Consider the following 19,582-nt stretch of genomic DNA (forward strand, 5'->3'; position numbering starts at 1 on the left):
TAATTTTGATCTGCTTCTTCCAGGAGTTATAGAGAGACATATGTTAAAATCTTCCTCTGATCAAGGACTTATCTATTTCTCCTTTTAGTTTTGTTGGCTTTAAAAGGCCGACAAATTTAGCATTACTAAAATGATCCTTTTTCATAATAAAGTATCTTTATTTTCAGTAATGTGTCTTGTCCTTTAAGAAATACTTCTTGTAAGTAGCACATAAGTTGAATTTTACTTTTTTATCCAGTCTGACAATCTTTGACTTTTAAATGGAATATTTTGTTCATTTACATTTCCCAACATAATTCAATCTGAATACATATTTATTTTCCTATTTCTCTATCTCTTCTTTGCTCATTTATTTCTCCTTTTGTGTCTACTTCTGGATTTATTATTTTTCCCTGCTTATTTTATATTCTTTTACTCTTCTTGTAGTAAGAAAAAATAGGACAAGTATCTGAGTACTATTAGAAATTCAAATTTTCAGGGATGCTTAGCTGGCTCAGTTGGTAGAACATGTGGCTTCTGATCTCAAGGTTGTGAGTTCCAGGCCCATGCTGGGTGTGGAGACTGCTTAAATCTTAAAAAAAGAAAAAAAAAATTCAAATTTTCAGACCCCAATCCAATGTACTAAATCAGAAATTCTGAGGCTCAGCAACCTCGGTTTTAACAAGTCCTCCTAGTTATTCTGATACATGCTGGTGTGTTAAAATAACCACTGCCCTAAATATCACAACATGCCCTTGACTTAGTACTTTTACCAATTCCCATGTAATGCAAAGGTTTCAACTGTATACACAGCTGGTCCTTAACAACATGGATTTGAACTGCGTGGGTCTACTTATACAGAGAATTTTTTCAATAAACCCAGTACAGTACTAGGGAGTCTGACTGCCTTAGTAGGTAGAGCATGTAACTTTTGATATTGGGGTCATGAGTTCAAACCCCATGTTGGGTGAAGAGTTTGATTTAAAATTAAAAATACAAAAAAAAAATAAATAAATAAACGTTGAAAAAAAAAGGGGGCGCCTGGGTGGCGCAGTCGGTTAAGCGTCCGACTTCAGCCAGGTCACGTTCTCGCGGTCTGTGAGTTCGAGCCCCGCGTCGGGCTCTGGGCTGATGGCTCAGAGCCTGGAGCCTGTTTCCGATTCTGTGTCTTCCTCTCTCTCTGCCCCTCCCCCGTTCATGCTCTATCTCTCTCTGTCCCAAAAATAAAAAAATAAATAAATAAATAAACGTTGAAAATAAAATTAAAAATAAATAGGAGCACCTGAGTGGCTCAGTCAGTTAAGTGTCTGACTTTGGCTCAGGTCATAATCTCATGGTTTGGGAGTTTGAGCCCTGTGTCAGGCTCTGTGCTGACAGTGTGCTGACAGTGCACTGTGCCAGTGAGGAGCCTGCTTGGTATTCTCTCTCTCCTCCCTTCTCTCTGCTCCTTCCCCACTTGTGTGGGCACACATTTGCTCTTTCTCTCTCTCTCTAAAAACAAATAAACTTTAAAAAATAAAAATAAAAAAATACAAGGGCGCCTGGGGGGCCTAGTTGGTTAAGCGTCCAACTTCAGCTCAGGTCATGAATTCGCGGTCAGTGAGTTCAAGCCCCATGTCGGGCTCTGTGCTGATGGCTCAGAGACTGGAGCCTACCTCAGATCCGTTTTTCCCTCTCTGTTCCTCCCCAGCTCCCACTCTGTTCGCCTGCCCCCAAACATAAATAAAGATTAAAAAAATTAAAAATACAAATAAATACATACATACAATACAGTACTGTAAAAATATTTTTTCTCTCCCTTAAGGTTTTCTTAGTAACATTTTCTTTTCTCTAGATTTCTTGTAAGAATACAGAATATTATGCATATAACATACAAAATATGTATTAATCAACTATTTATGGTATCAGTAAGGCTTCCAGTCAACAGTAGGCTATTAGTTAAGTCAAAAGTTATACACGGATTTTCAATTGTTTGGGGGGCATGGGAGGTGGCATCCCTAAATTTCACATTGTACAAGGGTCAATTATATTTCTTCCTGCCTTACCCTAATATTGTCACGTATTTTAACTTCTGTAGTATTTTAAACTCAAAGGCATTGTGTTATGTAACAGAAATGCTATTGTTTTAAATACTCAATACACATTCACATTGATCAACATACTCTTTTAGTGTTCTCCATTCTTTCCAGCACAGGATAATTTCCTTCTATCTAAAAAATTAGTTCCCTTTAATTGTTTACTACTGATGTATTAGTAACATATTCTCTCTAATTTTGTTTTTGTAAAAATCTATTTATTTAACCTTCATTTTCCACAGAAATTTTAATTGCAGAATTCTGGATTAGTAGGTATTTCCTTTAAGCACGATACAAATTTCATTCTCATGTCTAGCTTTTAGCATTTCTATTCAGAAGTCAGTGCCTGGCTTACTGTTGTTCCTTTGAAGTTGCCTGTTTTGCCTCTGATTTTAAGATTTTTTTAATCTTTGTTTTTTTAGGAGCTTGATTTTCTTTGCCCAATAAGGTTTCTTTTCATTAATCTTTCTTGGGGTTCTCAGAAATTCCTGAATCTGTACTGTGTTATCTATCATCAGTTTAAAAACTTTAAAATATTGTTCCTTCCTTATTCCTTTTTCCTCTGGAAGACTAAAAAGTTTGTTAGACTTTTTCCCGCATATCCCATTTATCCCTTAAGTTTTTCTGAATTTTCATTGTTTTTCTTTGTGTTTCATTCTATTTTCTACGAACCTTTCTTCCAGTTCACTATTCTCTCCTCTGGTGTATCTAATTTACTGCTGAACCCATCTATCAAATTCTTAATTTCAGTTATTATATTTTTCAATTTTAAAGTTTCCTCTTGATTCTTCCATACAGATTCCAATTCTTGGATAAATTTTCTATAATTCGACTATTTTGAACATATTAGTCATAGTTATCTTAAAATCCATATCTAGATCACTTGTAGATATGTTTATGTTGTCTTTCTGTACCCACCCCCTTGTCACTTAATTATTTGGTCCTGTTTCCTGGAATGTCTGAAATTTTTGACTGAAAGTTGAGATCTTATGAAAAACTGCAAAAGCTCAGTATGATATTATCTTCTTCCAGAAAGGATTTAGTTTTCTTTTGGCAAATAGAAGAATATTAGCAACCACCCGATAGTAATTTGCAGTTGGTCTATTTTGGTTTGCTCTTCCTCTGGAACATAACCCTTCTGAGGTAACTTGAAAGCCTTTTACCATGGCTTCCTCCTCCCTGAAGATCATGAACGACAATTGTTGTCCCTTCCTTCTCTGTGAGACTGCTTAATTCTGAGTAGTGAAAAATCCACTTGTTTTGTCTAGGCCTGAGCCCAAGTACATAAATGAATCAGGAGTTAGCAAATGCCTTAAGTGGATATTACTTGCAAGAAGGTAAACTTACTTCTGAGATCCATGAGGATCTAGTCCTCAAGCCCAGGCTGTTTCGTAGCCCCAAACTCCAGTTTTTGTCTCTCTAACCCAATGGCTGCTTTTGGCTTCTGTTTTCTTTTCAGTCTGTATGCCATGCATTAAGAACTGAGAAATGTCCCAAGGCAAAATTTGTAGGGCTTATCTCAATGTATTTCCCTTTTTTATGGGATCTTCAACCCTGAAGGCCTGGCTTTTCTGTTCTCCAGTGCCTCTTCCCTGTTTTTTATTGGCAGTGGGGGATGGTGGTATTTTATATAGATAGGAAGAACGATTAATCTAAAACTAGCTACTCCATTGTATCTGGAAGTCCAAAAACTCTACCTCCTTTGACCTCCATATTATTTCATCATGAAGTCCTAGCATTACTAGTTCCTAATTGTTTCCTAACAGCCATAACTACCTATGTTTAAGCCTCCTACTTGGACTACTACAAAGAACAGTATTGGATATTTCTGATCCTAGCCCATTCTGCTTCACCAGAAATTCTCAAGTCTAGCTGGGCACAGTAAGGGATGATTTCTTGAAGTACAGATTTCTGAACCCTATCCGTAAGTGTAAAATAAATGATCTGGTAGGCCTGCTTTAAAACCTTGTAATTACCACCACCACCACCAAACACTCACACATATGCACCCACACAGACCTCTCCTAAGTGATTCTGATGGAATCATTCGATGGACTGATTATTTGAGAAAAATCAATACTCTACACCTCAGGTGCCAGTTTACTTTCTAAATTGTAAATGTGATCAGTCACTAAAATTATAAACTGTCTTCTATTGGTTTATGATCTTTGTACAAATAAAAAGATCCTGTGTACACTGTGTCAGTATAGTTATGGGTGTGTGTGTGTGTGTGTGTGTGTGTGTGTGTGTGTGTGAGGAGAGGGGAGAGAGGAGAGGGGGGGAGAGGGGAGAGAGGGGGGAGAGGGGGGGGAGAGGAGAGGAGAAAGACAGCAGATTATAACATACTATATTTCTGGATATGGACCTACAGTTGAATACCATGAAATAGGGTGACCACCATTCCAATGAACTGTATGAGTTTGTCCAAATTATTCATTTTCCTGGATTGTGCTGACTGCTTGGGAATCTGACAATCTTTTCTTTTTCAATCACATACTTAGAGGGGTAATCAATGGGTTTTTTTAAACAAACTGATTTGATAAAATGCAGACTCAAAATTTTATCATTGGGAACTGGCAGTGTCAAGGATTTAAATTAATATAGAGCTTCCCAGGGGCGCCTGGGTGGCGCAGTCGGTTAAGCGTCCGACTTCAGCCAGGTCACGATCTCGCGGTCCGTGAGTTCGAGCCCCGCATCAGGCTCTGGGCTGATGGCTCAGAGCCCGGAGCCTGTTTCCGATTCTGTGTCTCCCTCTCTCTCTGCCCCTCCCCCGTTCATGCTCTGTCTCTCTCTGTCCCAAAAATAAATAAACGTGGAAAAAAAAAAAAAAATAGAGCTTCCCAATAAGCATCCTCCAACTTAATCTTTAGAGAAATATTTTCTTCTAATTTGTGCACACCTCAAAACATTGTGGATTCAAGCTTTCAAGCTGCCATGAATAGGTTAGCCAAATTTATATCATCTGTAACCTCACTCATACAGAACTCTATTGTTATTATAAAGGCAAATTAAATGTATTATTCAATCACATTTCAAAAGTGTTTAAAAAAACAGAATTACTTTGTTAGTCACAGTGTTGATTGCCAGAGTTGGAGAGGCACTTCCCGAAATAATACACTCCATTCCCAAAGAATCTGAATCTATGCTATATGGAGTTGAGGCCTAAAATACAAGAACAAAATAAATAATTATTAGCTCATATATCCAGCAACTTTAACACAATTTGAAGATATTTCATCAAATTCTAACATCTGGTTTTGTGCTTTGTTTCTAAAAACATGAACTTAAACCCCTGCTTAAATCTCTTGTACTATATTTTAATATGCTACTGACTTGATATCACAAAGTCCATTGGTATGGCTACTTCTTACCAGCTCTTTTAATTGACTGTAGGATAGTTTAGCAAAAATTCTATAGCAGAGACTGCTAATGGTCCTATAAATATCCATATTCCCCCCTTCTTCCTTTTAGTAATAAAACCCTACAGTTACTAACTTATGGCCTGCCCAGCTAAATACTACCTTTTCCAGCCTCATTTGCAACCATCTGTGTCCATGCGACTAAGGTGTATGTGGCCATGTAACTAACATGTGTAAAGAAGATGTGAGCAAGAGTGATGTGTGCAACTGGATCATGCCTGTGAAAAAAAACCTGCTTGTCCTCCACTCTTGTCTTTCCCTACTACTGCAGGCTGGGACACAGACAGAGCAGTGGTAATCTTGCTTCTTCATAAAGCTGAGGGTAATACCCTGGGGAACACCAAAAATACAAGATTAGAAGGAACACGGACACCTAAATGAATTCGTGGAACACAGCTGGTTATCTGTCTGGTCCAATCTATCTCAAAACTTCTACTTGAAAGAGAAATAAATCTCTCTGATTTAAGGTTCTCAGTTGTTTCATTTTTCTTCCCTTGTTAGTGCAGCTAAACAGCACTGAAGAACACAACTTCATACACATTGCTTATAGAGCTAACATGGGGGGTCAAAATTCTGTATTTAGAATTTGGGGTATAAATTGTGATAACTCCTCTTTCTTCCATCAAAATGGTACTTATGGCTTTGATGAGCACTCAAGGGAGTTCGACTTCAATGCTGGAAGTTAAAGAAAGGGAAGATATAAACAATTTGTGGCTATGATGCTAGTTCTATGTACATTCCTCTTCTGGGAAAAAAAAAATGTGCCACACATGATCTCAACTGAATATGCATTTTTTTTTTAATTTTTTTTTTCAACGTTTTTATTTATTTTTGAGACAGAGAGAGACAGAGCATGAACGGGGGAGGGGCAGAGAGAGAGGGAGACGCAGAATCGGAAACAGGCTCCAGGCTCCGAGCCATCAGCCCAGAGCCTGACGCGGGGCTCGAACTCACGGACTGCGAGATCGTGACCTGGCTGAAGTCGGACGCTTAACCGACTGCGCCACCCAGGCGCCCCTGAATATGCATTTTTAAAAGATCACACTAAATGAAAAAAGAAAGCAATTTCACTGAGACATATTTCTAAGATTAATCTATTTATCAATTAATTCCTCACCGTGAATTTTTCACCAGATATCCTGTGAAAGTAGGGAATAGGCAGCTTATTGAAATGAACAAAATAAAAGGTAAGAATCACCCCCCAGATAATAGTATCTGGCACTTAGGTGCTGGGTACACAATGAGAATGAGGTGAAAGTGGCAAAGGGCTTCAGAAATACAAGTAGAAAGGGGCGCCTGGGTGGCTCAGTCGGCTGAGCATCCAACTCTTGATTTCAGCTCAGGTCATTATCCCAGGGTCGTGGGATACAGTCCAGTGTCAGGCTCCACACTGAGCGTGAAGCCTGCTTAAGATTCTCTCTCCCTCTGCCCCTTTCCCCAACTTGTGCACACTCTCTCTAAAACAGAAAGAAAAAAAAAAGAAAAGCAAGCAATACAAGTGGAAGAACTACACAGACAACTGTGTCTATGCCTCAATTTTGGTGCCAACCAATTTAGCTATACCTGAATTAACATTTACTTTGGAACACTGCAAATCTCATGTTCCTCTAACCCAACTTAGTCATCTCCATTTCGACTATAATTCTCACTCCTCCTCACTGGTAGGAAGAGGCAAGCCTGTGTGGTGTGACTGCAGACAAATTACTCAACCTTTATGCTCTTTTATCCATGTATAAAAAAGAGGATTATGTCACTTCCTTTAGAGGTCTGTTAAGAGCATTAATGAAATAACTTGTGCAAAGCTCTTAGCACAGTACCTGAAATGCATGGTAAGGGCTAGCTGTTATGATAACCACGAAAACTTAGCTGTTACTGATGCTGAACATCTATGATACAGAGGGATATTTAATAGTGATTAAGGAGAAAAGAAAGAGCTTTGATATGAGACACTGTTTTCCTACAAAGGCAGATTCATAACTTCAGCTATAATAAATTAGATGGCAAAATTTAAAACTCTTTTAATTATATATTCTTCATGGATACTTCAGTCTGGTTCCATCAAGAGAATAAACAACACTCTCTTTACATGCTTTGATATGCTCAATAGTATGGTATACATTTTTAGTTATAGGCTCAAGGATTCTACATTATTAACAGACAATAAACAGTCTGATTAGTAAAGCCAGTCATCTAGGTGTCCCAAAATGTATCCTGATAACTATTATAATGGCAGCCGAAACTCAAATTCTGGACAAAGCAAGTATCAATGAGTCTAATCTAGAAGAGAGTAGTCAGCTTGTGAAAGGTCCTTTCTGGAGTTTCCTCTTTCTCCCTGTCAAAATCCTATTCATTCAAATTCTACTTCCAGAATGGTGGTGTGATCTCCCCAAAGACCAAGCTTCTGCTGATAACAACTACAAGTTGGGGGGGTGGAGGAGGGAGGCATGGGACACAGGATGAAAACTAGCTGAGGATTCTGAAAAGTAATTCTATGAGGCAGATGTGGAGACAAGTCAAAACTTGGGAGACACCAGCCTCAGTCTCCTGTTTTCTTGCAGCTTTGCCCCAAGACTGGGCAGTAGATGTGGAACTAAGTAGATGTGGCTGAAGTTATCTTTCTGTCAGAGGGAACTAGGGAAGAGAGCCCAGGTAAACACTGCCAACTGTCAGAGAGAGGACTGAATCCCCTGGGGAGAAAGTCAAAAGAGATGCCCTAGTACTATGTATGAAACACCACAAAAGTTTTCACAAAAGGCTGACTTCTGAACCATGCAAATGCAGACTAAAGCACAGACTTAAAGAATTAAATTGAAATTAGAACCACTGTCCACAGAAGGTTAGAGAGAATTAACAGTTTGAGTCTAACGTGGCTACCTGCCAGCTAAAACAAAAATATCAATATTCTATACAAGATTATAACAGACCTCAGAGTCTATATAACATAACATGGTGTCCAGGATACAATCTAAAATTACTAGACATAAAAGCAACAGGAAAATGAAACCCATTCTCAAGAGAAAAGACGATCTATAAAAGCCTACAAGAAGAAGACTGAGCTACTGGAATTATGTGGCAAAGATTTTTAAGAAGCTATTACAATTAAGCTCAATGAGGTAAAGTAAAAACAAAAACAAAGCACACATGAATGAAAACATAATAAAGGAAATCTCAGTGGAGAAATTAAAAATATAAAAAGGAACAAAATCAACAAATTTTTCATTTACAAATGAAAAGTACATTATCTGTATTTTTAAGGTCAATGGATAGGCTGAATATTAGAATGGAGATAAAACAGTGAAGAGTCAATGAACTCAAAGGCAGATCAACAAAAATTACCCAATCTAAAGAACAAAAAGAATAAAGACATAAGAAGAAGAAGAAGAAGAAGAAGAAGAAGAAGAAGAAGAGGAGGAGGAGGAGGAGGAGGAGGAGGAGGAGGAGGAGGAGGAGGAGGAGGAAGATAGATCAGCACATCAGAAAGCTATGGGATAATCTCAAATGGTTTAATATGTGTCACTAGAGTTCCAGAAGGGGGGGGGGGGAGCAGAAAGAATATGAAGAATTGATGACTGAAAACTTCAGAAATTTATTCAAAGACAAATGTACAGACTTGAGAATTTCATAGTGAACCTCCATCAATGTCAATTTAAAAAAAAAATCCCACTTGGATACATCATAATTGAGCTGTTGAAAAATAAAGACAGAAAGCAGCCAAAGAAAGATGGCATCCACATACAGAAGAACACTGATTGGAAATGACTGGATTTCTCATAAAGATGACAGAGGTCATTAGACTGTAAACATCTTTAAAGTACTGAAAGAAAAAAATTTTCAATCTAAACTTGTATATCTAATGAAAATATTCTTTAGGAATGAAGGCAAAAGAAAGACCTTCTCAGAGAATGTAAAACCAGGAGAATTTATTGCCAGGAGACTTGCAATATAAGAAAGTTCACTAAGATGAAGAAAAATTATAGCACAGGAAAACGTGGATCTTGAGGAATGAACTAAATAAAAGAAATGGTAAACACCTGAGTAAAATATAAAAGACTGTTTTCCTCTTACGTTTCAAAAATCACATGTGATTATTTAAGGCCAAACTTAAAACACTGCCTTGCAAGGCTTCCATGTAATATGTCATACATATTACAACTAGGAGAAATGATGAGGAAAGGGGCAAAAGGGACCCATATGGTTGGAAATTTCTGCATCTTGTATGAAATGGTAAAATACTGGGGTGCCTGGGTGGCTCAGTCAGTTAAGTGTCTGACTTCGGCTCAGGTTATGATCTCGCAGTTTGTGGGTTCGAGCCCCACATCGGGCTCTGTGCTGACAGCTCAGAGCCTGGAGCCTGCTTTGTATTCTTTGTCTCCCTCTCTCTCTGCCCCTCTCCCACTTCCTTCTCTGACTCTCAAAAACAAATAAATGTTCAAAATATTATTTTTTTAATGGTAAAATATGAACTCTGAGTAGACTGAAAAGGTTAGGAATGTATACCAAAATGCCCAAAAATGTACTGAAATACTCAAAAAGGTATAGATAAGTTAAAATAGAATACTAAATATAGCTAAGTAATGTAAGTAATATATAAGTAATCTAAAAGAAGGCAGGCAAGGGGGGAAGAAAGGAACTAAAAATGTAGAGGTCAAACAAAACAAAATGTAGACCTAAATCTAACAATATCAATAATTACAAAATGTTAATAATCTAAACCCTCCAATAAAAAAAGATCATCAGAGATACTAAAAAAGACTTAGCTAACTGCAGCCTACAAGAGTCACAACTTCATATAGACACAGATGAAAGTAATACATGGAAAAATATATACAATGCAAACAGTAAAAATAAGGGTGAAATAGCTATATTAATATCAGATAAAATAGACTTTAAGACAGAGTATATCGGACATTTTAAAAACATTTGATAAAAGAATAATTGAAGATAAAACAATTATAAATGTAAATGTGACTAATAACAAAGCTTCAAAACATATGAAGTGAAAAACTGACAATTAAAAATCAGTAAGAAAAAGAACACTGGGATACATTAGCAAATGCCTTGATCTGAGAACATTACACCAAACTGTGTAATACATATTCTTTTCAAGTGCACACAGACATTCACAAAGATATAGGAAATGTTGAGCCACAAAATAAGTCTGAATAAATATGTAAAGACTGAAATGAAAAAAAAAATTATTCTAAAATAATAAGATGTCCAGGAAAACCCAACATTTGGAATATCTGGAAATGAACACATCTGTAAGTAATTCATGGGTCAGATAAGACTCACCAGAGAATTTTTTTAATATTTTGAACTAAATTATAAAAAAGATGCAACATACCAAAATTTGTGAGATGCAGTTAAAGCAGTGCTTAGAGGTAAACCTATGGCTTTACACTCCTATATTACAAGAGGAGGTGCATCAATGGGTGATGGGCATTGAGGGCACTTGTTGGGATGAGCACTGGGTGTTATATGTAAGTGATGAATCACCTGGTTCTACTCCTGAAGCCAAGACTACACTGTATGTTAACTAACTTGAGAATTAAAAAGAGAGAGTGAGAGGGAGGGGTGGAAGGAGAGGGAGGGGTGGAAGGAGAGGGATGGAAGGAGGGAGGGAGGAAGAGAAGTATAATAAACCCCAGGTATTCATGAGGGGGAAAAAAAAAAAAGAATGGAGTGCATTTTTACAGCACAGCCTTTACATACAGGTTGGTTTTTTTCCTAAATATTCTCTACTTTCCAATATAAGTATCATTATATTCCTCTTCATACAATGAGACCATTAAAACAAGTGTAAAAGCTTTTCAGGATACTACCTGGATTACTTTTTGGAATTTATCAGAGGATAATAATGTTGTGAATTATCTTTCTTCTTTCTTGATATTTGAGATTCCTAATGGAAATAGTATAATCTGTAAAACTGCAGAAGAGTAAGCAATTTAGGCTAAGTTAAACCTATAATTATACAGACAATAAATGTTCCACTTTGTGTTGAAAAAAAGAAAGAAAATTTTAATAGTCCTATATCAAATAAATTAAATATCAAAAACAGGGGCGCCTGGGTGACTCAGTCGGTTGAGCGTCCAACTTCGGCTCAGGTCACGATCTCACAGCTCGTGAGTTCGAGCCCCTCGTCCGGGCTCTGTGCTGACAGCTCGGAGCCTGGAGCCTGCTTCGGATTCTGTGTCTCCCTCTCTCTCTGACCCTAACCCACTTGCATCCTATCTCTGTCTCTCTCAAAAATAAATAAAAAATAAAAAATAAATAAATACCAAAAACCTCCCCCCAAAAAACCCTGCAGAACCAGATGGTTTCACTAATGAACTTTCTCAAACATTCAAGGAAGATATACCAATCTACAGAAACTTTTTCAGAAAATAGAGGAAAGAATACTACCAACATAAGGCCAATACAACTCTAACACCAATATCTGACAGACATTACAAAAGAATAAAATTATAAATCCATATCCTTCATGAACATACATGCAAAAATCCTTAACAATAAATACAGCAAACTGAATTCAATAATACATGAAAGGGGTAACATATCACGACTTAGTAGGGTTTATCCAAAGAACGCAAGGTTTAACATTCAAAATACAACCAATGTAATTCAACATGCTACCAGAATAAAGAAAAGCCGTATGACCATTTCAATAGGTATGAAAGGCATTTGATGAAATTCTTTCTACATCCATTCATGATAAAAACTCTCAGCAAACTAGACTTAACAGAGAACCTCCTCATTCTGATAAAGGGTATCTACAAAAGCCCTACAGCTTATGTTCCACTTAGTGGTGAAATACTGAACACTTTATACTTTTCCCCTAAAAATGGAATTAAGGGAAGGATGCCCACTTTCATCACTTCTATTCAACACTGTAGTGGAGATTCTAGTCACTATAATAAGGTGGGAAGGGACAGAAGAGCAAGAGGGAGAGGGACAGGAAAACTATTTGCAGATCACATAACTGTTTATATAGAAAATCCCAAGGCACTATAAAACTATTACCAATAACACGATTACAGGATGCAAGGTTAATATATAAAAATTAATTACATTTTTATATACTAGCAGAAAGCAACTGGAAAACTGATTTTAAAATATATAGCTTCCAAAAACAAAATATTCAGTATTAAATCTAACTGGAATTATCACAGTCCCCTACACTGAACACTAAAAAACATTCCTGATAGAAATTAGAGATCTAATTAATGGAAAGATACAACATTTTTGTGACTTGCGATGATCAATATCATTAATATGTCAAATCCCCCCAGATCAGGGCAGCCTGGGAATGAAAACGGAGGAAGGCATAAATTCCAAAGGGGCATGAGAAAACTTTTGGGGGTGACAGCAATGTTCATTTGATACTGGTGATAACCTCACATGTGAAAACTCCTCAAATTGTAAACTGTATTTGACGAATTGTCAAATCCTACCCATTCGTCCAAATGACCCCTCATGAAACACTTCCTGGTCAAAAATCTCTAACTGGATAGGATTTCTCTGACTTTAAAACTCCCAGGAAATTCTAGTCACACCTATCTCTTGCAGGCAGCATGTAGCTCCTCCCACATAATGTACACTCTGTACATGTTTGTCCACTTGAAATAAATGTTTTTTTCAGTTCTAGGAGTTCGAAGAGTGGGCATGTAGATTACATTCCTTCCTCTGTTCACTTATACCTTTAAATGAATCCCCCTTATTCAGACTCACGCAGGCACACAAGTGGGCTCTCTGAATCAACAAGACCACTCCATATGACTGAAACTGCGTCACAAAATAACAACAGAATGACAACAATTTGAGATATGCAGCAAATGCAGAATATCCTGCCTAGAAGAATGTCCTCTTTTCTATTTATCCATCTATCTTTCAGTTATCTCCCCGATTAAACCTGTAATCACCTTTGAACTGTTAACACACAACTTCAAGAAAAAGTAATGTGTTATGCCCCCATCTTTGTTCCAATAAAAAGCTGGCTAATCGCAGAGTAGGTATTTCTTTGCAGAGTCCAACACGCTTAAGGCAGTGAGTTTATATACTTCTATCTGGCCTTTACTCCTTCAAATAATTTCCACAACAGTGCTTAGAAGATTTAAGCAAAATTATCCACAGCAATTTCCTCCTGATTTGCCTGCTTCTAGTGCTGTTCTCTTACAACTTACACTCCACACAGCAGCTACAGTGTTCCTATGAAAATGTAAGTCACATTATTTCACTACTTTGCTTATAGCCTTCCATTCAATGGCTTTCCACACCTCCCTCAAAGTAAACCCGAAGTCTTTATAAAGGTACACAAGGCGCTACACCATCTTTTTCCTGCTCCCACCATTTACTTCTCTGATGTCAGGTCCCACTACTCTTCCCTCCTCACACATGGCCACAGTGACCTCCTTGCTGTTTCTCAAGGTGCCAGGTATGTTTCTCCCTCGGAGCCTTTGCACTTGAGGGATTTCCTGGGCCTACACAGCTGACAATCCACTTATATTTAAAGAAACCATGACCAGAAAATTAAATATTTAAGTTATAGTACAATTAATTTTAAAACTAGATCTCCTAACTTCCTGGTTAAATTCTATTTCCCCCCAAATCTTGTACTTAATAAAAGTGACACCTCATGACTTTGTAACATGACTTGATTGTGCTCATAATTTTACTATATTCTTAAACAAAAGAACTTTGAATAATTACATGAAGCTAAAACATAACACAGTCTAAACGTTGTTTTTTTCTTGTTTTTGTATTTAGAATTTCTATTTCCTACCACCAGCAGTACCCCATCCTCCTTCCCAGCTTTGAATGTTCAGAAATTTTACATTCCTAACAGGGGCATTATTTCCTACTTACAATTCTTTCAAAGCACCTTACTTGTGCCAAGCATAAAACAAAAACACTTCACTATCCATAAGCAGCAGTTACATACAACCATTTCAACAACTTCTCTAACAGTACTAAATTTTGTCCACTTATTTTAAAACCCTGAATGAGGCACTTAGGCAAATACTAACCAGTGACCAGGAAGAGTCTCTTTCAATTACAAGAAATCTACTCTAAAAGATGTACCTTCAATCTACCAATTTAACAGTTGTGCCCATACACACCTTGGAGACAAAAGATTTTTTAAAGGATTTCCTGGATTGGATTCAATCAATTTTTTAAGTCAAAGGCTATGAACATGCAAGAGCCTGTGAAACAAACAAACAAACAAAGGTGCACACAGATCTGAAAACACACACATACACTCCACTAGTAGAAAAGAAGTAAAGACACATAGTAAACACTGTCAGAACCCAACCACATTCCCCCGTGTTCCTCTCTACCCTGCTTACTACAAACACCTCTACCTCTCCACCTAAGCATTTTTTTTCCTAACTGGGGAGCATGCTTTGGCTTTGTGCAGGGCAGGCCAGAAGTGCAGAAAAGGTCATGTCCCCAGTGGCATCATCACTCAATGGGGGAAGAGCTGATGGACAGATATCTTAACTTGTTGTCCACAATTCTAAACCACCTCCCAACGTTTCCCAGTTGGACTGTGCTCTTAAGTGCTCACAGTGGTAACTGACTTGATAATTGCCCTACTTTCCTAGTATCACCCCTCAAGCTACCTGCACTCAATTCCTTGTCTACTTGCAGTAGAACTTAAATCATGACAAAGATCTTTTCTCAAAAGGAATGTCTCCTGGAAGAGACAGGAAATCTTCCTTTAATACAATATTCCTCAAATTTTATCTCAGGACCCCTTTGCAACTATTTAAAGTTACTGAGGCTCCCAAAGAGCTCTTATTCATGTGAGTTATATCTATTGATATTTACCTACTAGAAATTTAAACTGAGACAAAACTTATTAATTCATTTACATTGCATGCTAACATAGTTCTGTATGAAAAATACTGTCTCTAAACAAAAAACGTAGTGAGAAGAATGGATTTTAAATTTTTAAACAAACTGCTTTAATGCTCTACTTAATAGAAGACCACTGGATTCTCATATCTGCCTCTGCCTTCAATCCATGGTAAAATCACAGGTCATGTAACCTCTGAAAAATTATGAGTAAAAAAGGCAAAGAACATCTCAGTATTATGAACAGTTTTCACCTTGTGGGCCCCCTGAATGGGCCTTACACACAGAGAACCACTGCTTTAGCATAACAGATTCCGTATAAGTAAAGAATAACTACAAAATAACTAACACACATGATTTAGTTTGGGGAAGGGGAGGGCAATCAAAGCATGAACAGAGAGGGGCGCCTGGGTGGCGCAGTCGGTTAAGCGTCCGACTTCAGCCAGGTCACGATCTCGCGGTCTGTGAGTTCGAGCCCCGCGTCGGGCTCTGGGCTGATGGCTCGGAGCCTGGAGCCTGTTTCCAATTCTGTGTCTCCCTCTCTCTCTGCCCCTCCCCCGTTCATGCTCTGTCTCTCTCTGTCCCAAAAATAAATAAACGTTGAAAAAAAAAATTAAAAAAAAAAAAAAAAAAGCATGAACAGAGAATATGTTTCTGTGATTATCAATATGATAAAGGAAATAATTTACCATACTAATCTGGAGTACTCATTCTCTCAAAGCATTTTTTTTTAAACTTATTTTTTTTTCAACGTTTTTTATTTATTTTTGGGACAGAGAGAGACAGAGCATGAACGGGGGAGGGGCAGAGAGAGAGGGAGACACAGAATCTGAAACAGGCTCCAGGCTCCGAGCCATCAGCCCAGAGCCTGACGCGGGGCTCGAACTCACGGACAGCGAGATCGTGACCTGGCTGAAGTCGGACGCTTAACCGACTGCGCCACCCAGGCGCCCCAGCATTTTTTTTTTTTTTTTAACAAAAAACTGCCTAAAACTGGAGTTCCCTTTTCTATTCCTTAATATTTGGTTCCCTTGGAATAGTTCACTGCTTTGCAGTCTTCAAACAAAACTCTGTAGATAATATCCAGCTAATCTTGCTTTTTTTCTACCCTAAGCAGCTTCCAGGACAGGTCACTTTTCAGTAATATATCCTTTGGCTGAACTGAACAAGCAAAGCCAAATTAAAAAGGAAAATAAATGCAAAAGGTCAAAGAGAAATGTATTTATTAATCAACGTAAGAACAGAAACTAATAGGACAGAAAAAAATGAAAGTTAGAAATTACTGTCCTTCTTGGACTCTTATGTTCCAGCCATACTAACTAGTCAGTTCCTCAAAACTTTGGGCACTTGTTTTAATGACTAGGCTTACACATGTGATTTCCCTTCACTCTCACATTGCCAACCACCCTCATCTGCCTTATTTCTGCTCATTTAACAGGCCTCACTGAAACATCAGCACTCTGCTATATGGCCGCCAAGTTCTCAAAACCCTTCTCTTTAGAGTACTTAATTTATCATCCAAATGCTATTCTGAGAATGATCAGGGAACTATTAATTATGCTAAGACAACAAGCCATATTATGAATTAACAGCTTAGCTTTCCTGCTTAAGAGCTTCGTAAGGATAATCTGTCTTGCGCACTACCACTATTCCCCCAACATTTAGCTCTACGCTTATAAAAGGTGTACACTCACTCTCTCAACGAATGGCATGTATAATGCAAATTAAGGTAAAAGAGGAAAAACTCATCCAGATAAAATGACCTACTATGTTCTCTCCCAAATCCTGACACTATTCCACCCCTATTATCCTACCTTTGACCATGCCCTTGTATCTCATGCCTCTCTATCCACACCCCACCTCAACAGAATATAAACTTCAGGAGAGCAGAGAATGTCTGTTTTGTTAATTGAGGCTTCCCCAGCACCTAAAACAGTGCCTGCTCAGAGCAGGCACTCAACATTCAGTAATTGTGTGCTCAGTGAATGCTGTTCTATGTTGCCCTGCTTACCTATACGTGAAAGCCAAACCATAGAACCCATATGAAGGTGCCCCAGATATTATGGTAAAACATAATTTCTCCTTCCTTTGTATACAATAATGTGTCATATCCTTCTTAAAATACTTTCTGTACACTACTTTGTCTTTGTGCTAGAATTCTAGGTCTTATCAGGTCTCATTATTCTTGGTATACCGTACATTTTAGCATAATGCCTGACACACGGTATCTAGAGAACAAAGATCTGTCAAATTAACCTGATAAACTGACAGCATTTCACAAAATTATGAGTACGTATTAAGAAACCTGATACTATGCTAATTTTCTAGAGAACTTTCTTATTCATATATGTATCCCTAGCCCAGGCCATTGCCATTTCACAATGGCAACTCCATCCATTGAGGGGATTCAGAACAAGCCATCCCAGAACATGCCCCACTCCGGCATGTGATTTTTGAGCTGAAGGCAAACAGGACCCAGTAGATTCAGGAAAAATTACTTTCTCCTTCACTGCCCAAAAGAAATGAGAAAGGGATCTGTACCAGGAAGTTTTTACCAGAGATAACTTTTTATATCTGACTTTTCTGCACAGCTGGGAAAACATTTATTTACCAAACATCTGCTCTTCTCTCCCCTTTCTGTGAATTGCCTTCTTCCTCTCTGAAACCCCAGACCACACTCCTTTCCTTAGCTCAGGGTGGTATATAAGCCTCAAATGCCTTTGAGCCTGATATCTTTGTGGGACTTCCATATACACATGTGTAATTAAATTTGTTTTTCTTGTACTCATCTGCCTTTTTATTACAGGGGGGGTCTCAGCCAAGAACCTAGAAGGGTAGAGGGAAAATTAATTTTCTCTGCTATAGCATATTCCTTTTGCAAGGAGTAATTTTATAAAGAGCAAGTATCTTTCTTAACTGTTTGATTCCTTTCTCAACACTACAGGCTATCAAATCAAAATAACTTCCTTGATCCCAAGGCTTCAGGCTTTCTACTCCTTATCTAAATGTCCATGCCCTAAATTCTTCACTATTGTTAAAAGGGTTCTCAATTATGCCACCTGCACTTCCTACATGCCAGTCAATCATGCACAGTTTTCTCCAAGCAGAACAACTATTTCTAGGCAAAAAAATCCCATGCCAAGCTTCACTCCTCTTCCCAAAGGCCTTCCCAGGGCAGTATTATCCATATTGTGCTACTTTAGTTATCCTTGCTTGGTGTAACAGATTAACTACTACTTGTTCTGTCATTTATAATCATATTCATGTCCCTAATTATGTGTCTATGTATGTATATATATTATACATGTATGTTAAATGTTAGGGTTCTCTTTTAAAATCAAGGACCATTAGCTCGCAAGATATGCACACATAAGAAGAAATTTGATTCAGTAATGTGGTCTACGGCATAGTACATACTAGTGGCAGGACAGGACAGCTGTAAACAGCACAGACTCTAAAGGCAGACTACCTGGGTTCATAATCCTGGTCTTGGTACCCAGTGGTCTTAGTACCCTTTGACAACTTACTCAACATCTATACCTATCCGTTTCATAATTTGGAGTTACTATAAAAATTACAGGAGTTAATATACATAAAATTCTTTAAAGCATCTGGCACATAAACTCAATACAATTATCTATTATTATTACAATGTTGTCTTAGCACACAGATTTCTACAACAAATCATAAGCTGGATGGCTTATCAACAAATGAAATGTTATTTCTCACAGTTTTAGAGGCAGGGAGCCCAAGATCATGGTGCCAGCATGGTCAGGTTCTGGTGAGAGCCCTCTTCCAGGTATTCTCATGGGTATTCCCACATGGTACAGACAGCTGGCTAGCTCTTTGGCCTATTCATGTAAAGGCACTAATCCCATTCATGACGGCCTCATCCTTTTGACCTAATTACCTCCCAAAGAGCCCACCTCCAAATACCATCACACTGGAATTGGGCAGGGTTTCAAACATATGAATTTTGGGGGGGTTTGTTGTTTTTAATTTTTTTTTAACGTTTATTCATTTTTGAGAGACAGAGAGAGACAGAGAGAGACAGAGCGGGGAAGGGGCAGAGAGAGAGAGGGAGACACAGAATCTGCAGCAGGCTCCAGGCTCCGAGCTGTCAGCACAGAGCCTGATGCAGGGCTCGAACTCACGAACTGCGAGATCATGACCTGAGCTGAAGTCAGACACTTAAACGACTGAGCCACCCAGGCGCCCCAAACATATGAATTTTGGAGGAACACAAACATTCAG

The 19,582-nt window shown here is 38.0% G+C and overlaps 1 protein-coding gene across 1 annotated transcript in view; it reads right to left on the reverse strand.

The window, feature by feature from the left end:
* The window catches only part of FOXJ3 (forkhead box J3), a 146,605-nt gene that overhangs the window by 39,095 nt on the left and 87,928 nt on the right, over positions 1-19,582 (reverse strand). The window contains 1 exon segment of the mRNA XM_030324147.1: positions 5,115-5,216. Within this exon segment, the coding sequence (XP_030180007.1) occupies positions 5,115-5,216 (102 nt within the window).

Source organism: Lynx canadensis, chromosome C1 (assembly GCF_007474595.2).
Source record: "Lynx canadensis isolate LIC74 chromosome C1, mLynCan4.pri.v2, whole genome shotgun sequence".
Classification (NCBI taxonomy): domain Eukaryota; kingdom Metazoa; phylum Chordata; class Mammalia; order Carnivora; family Felidae; genus Lynx; species Lynx canadensis.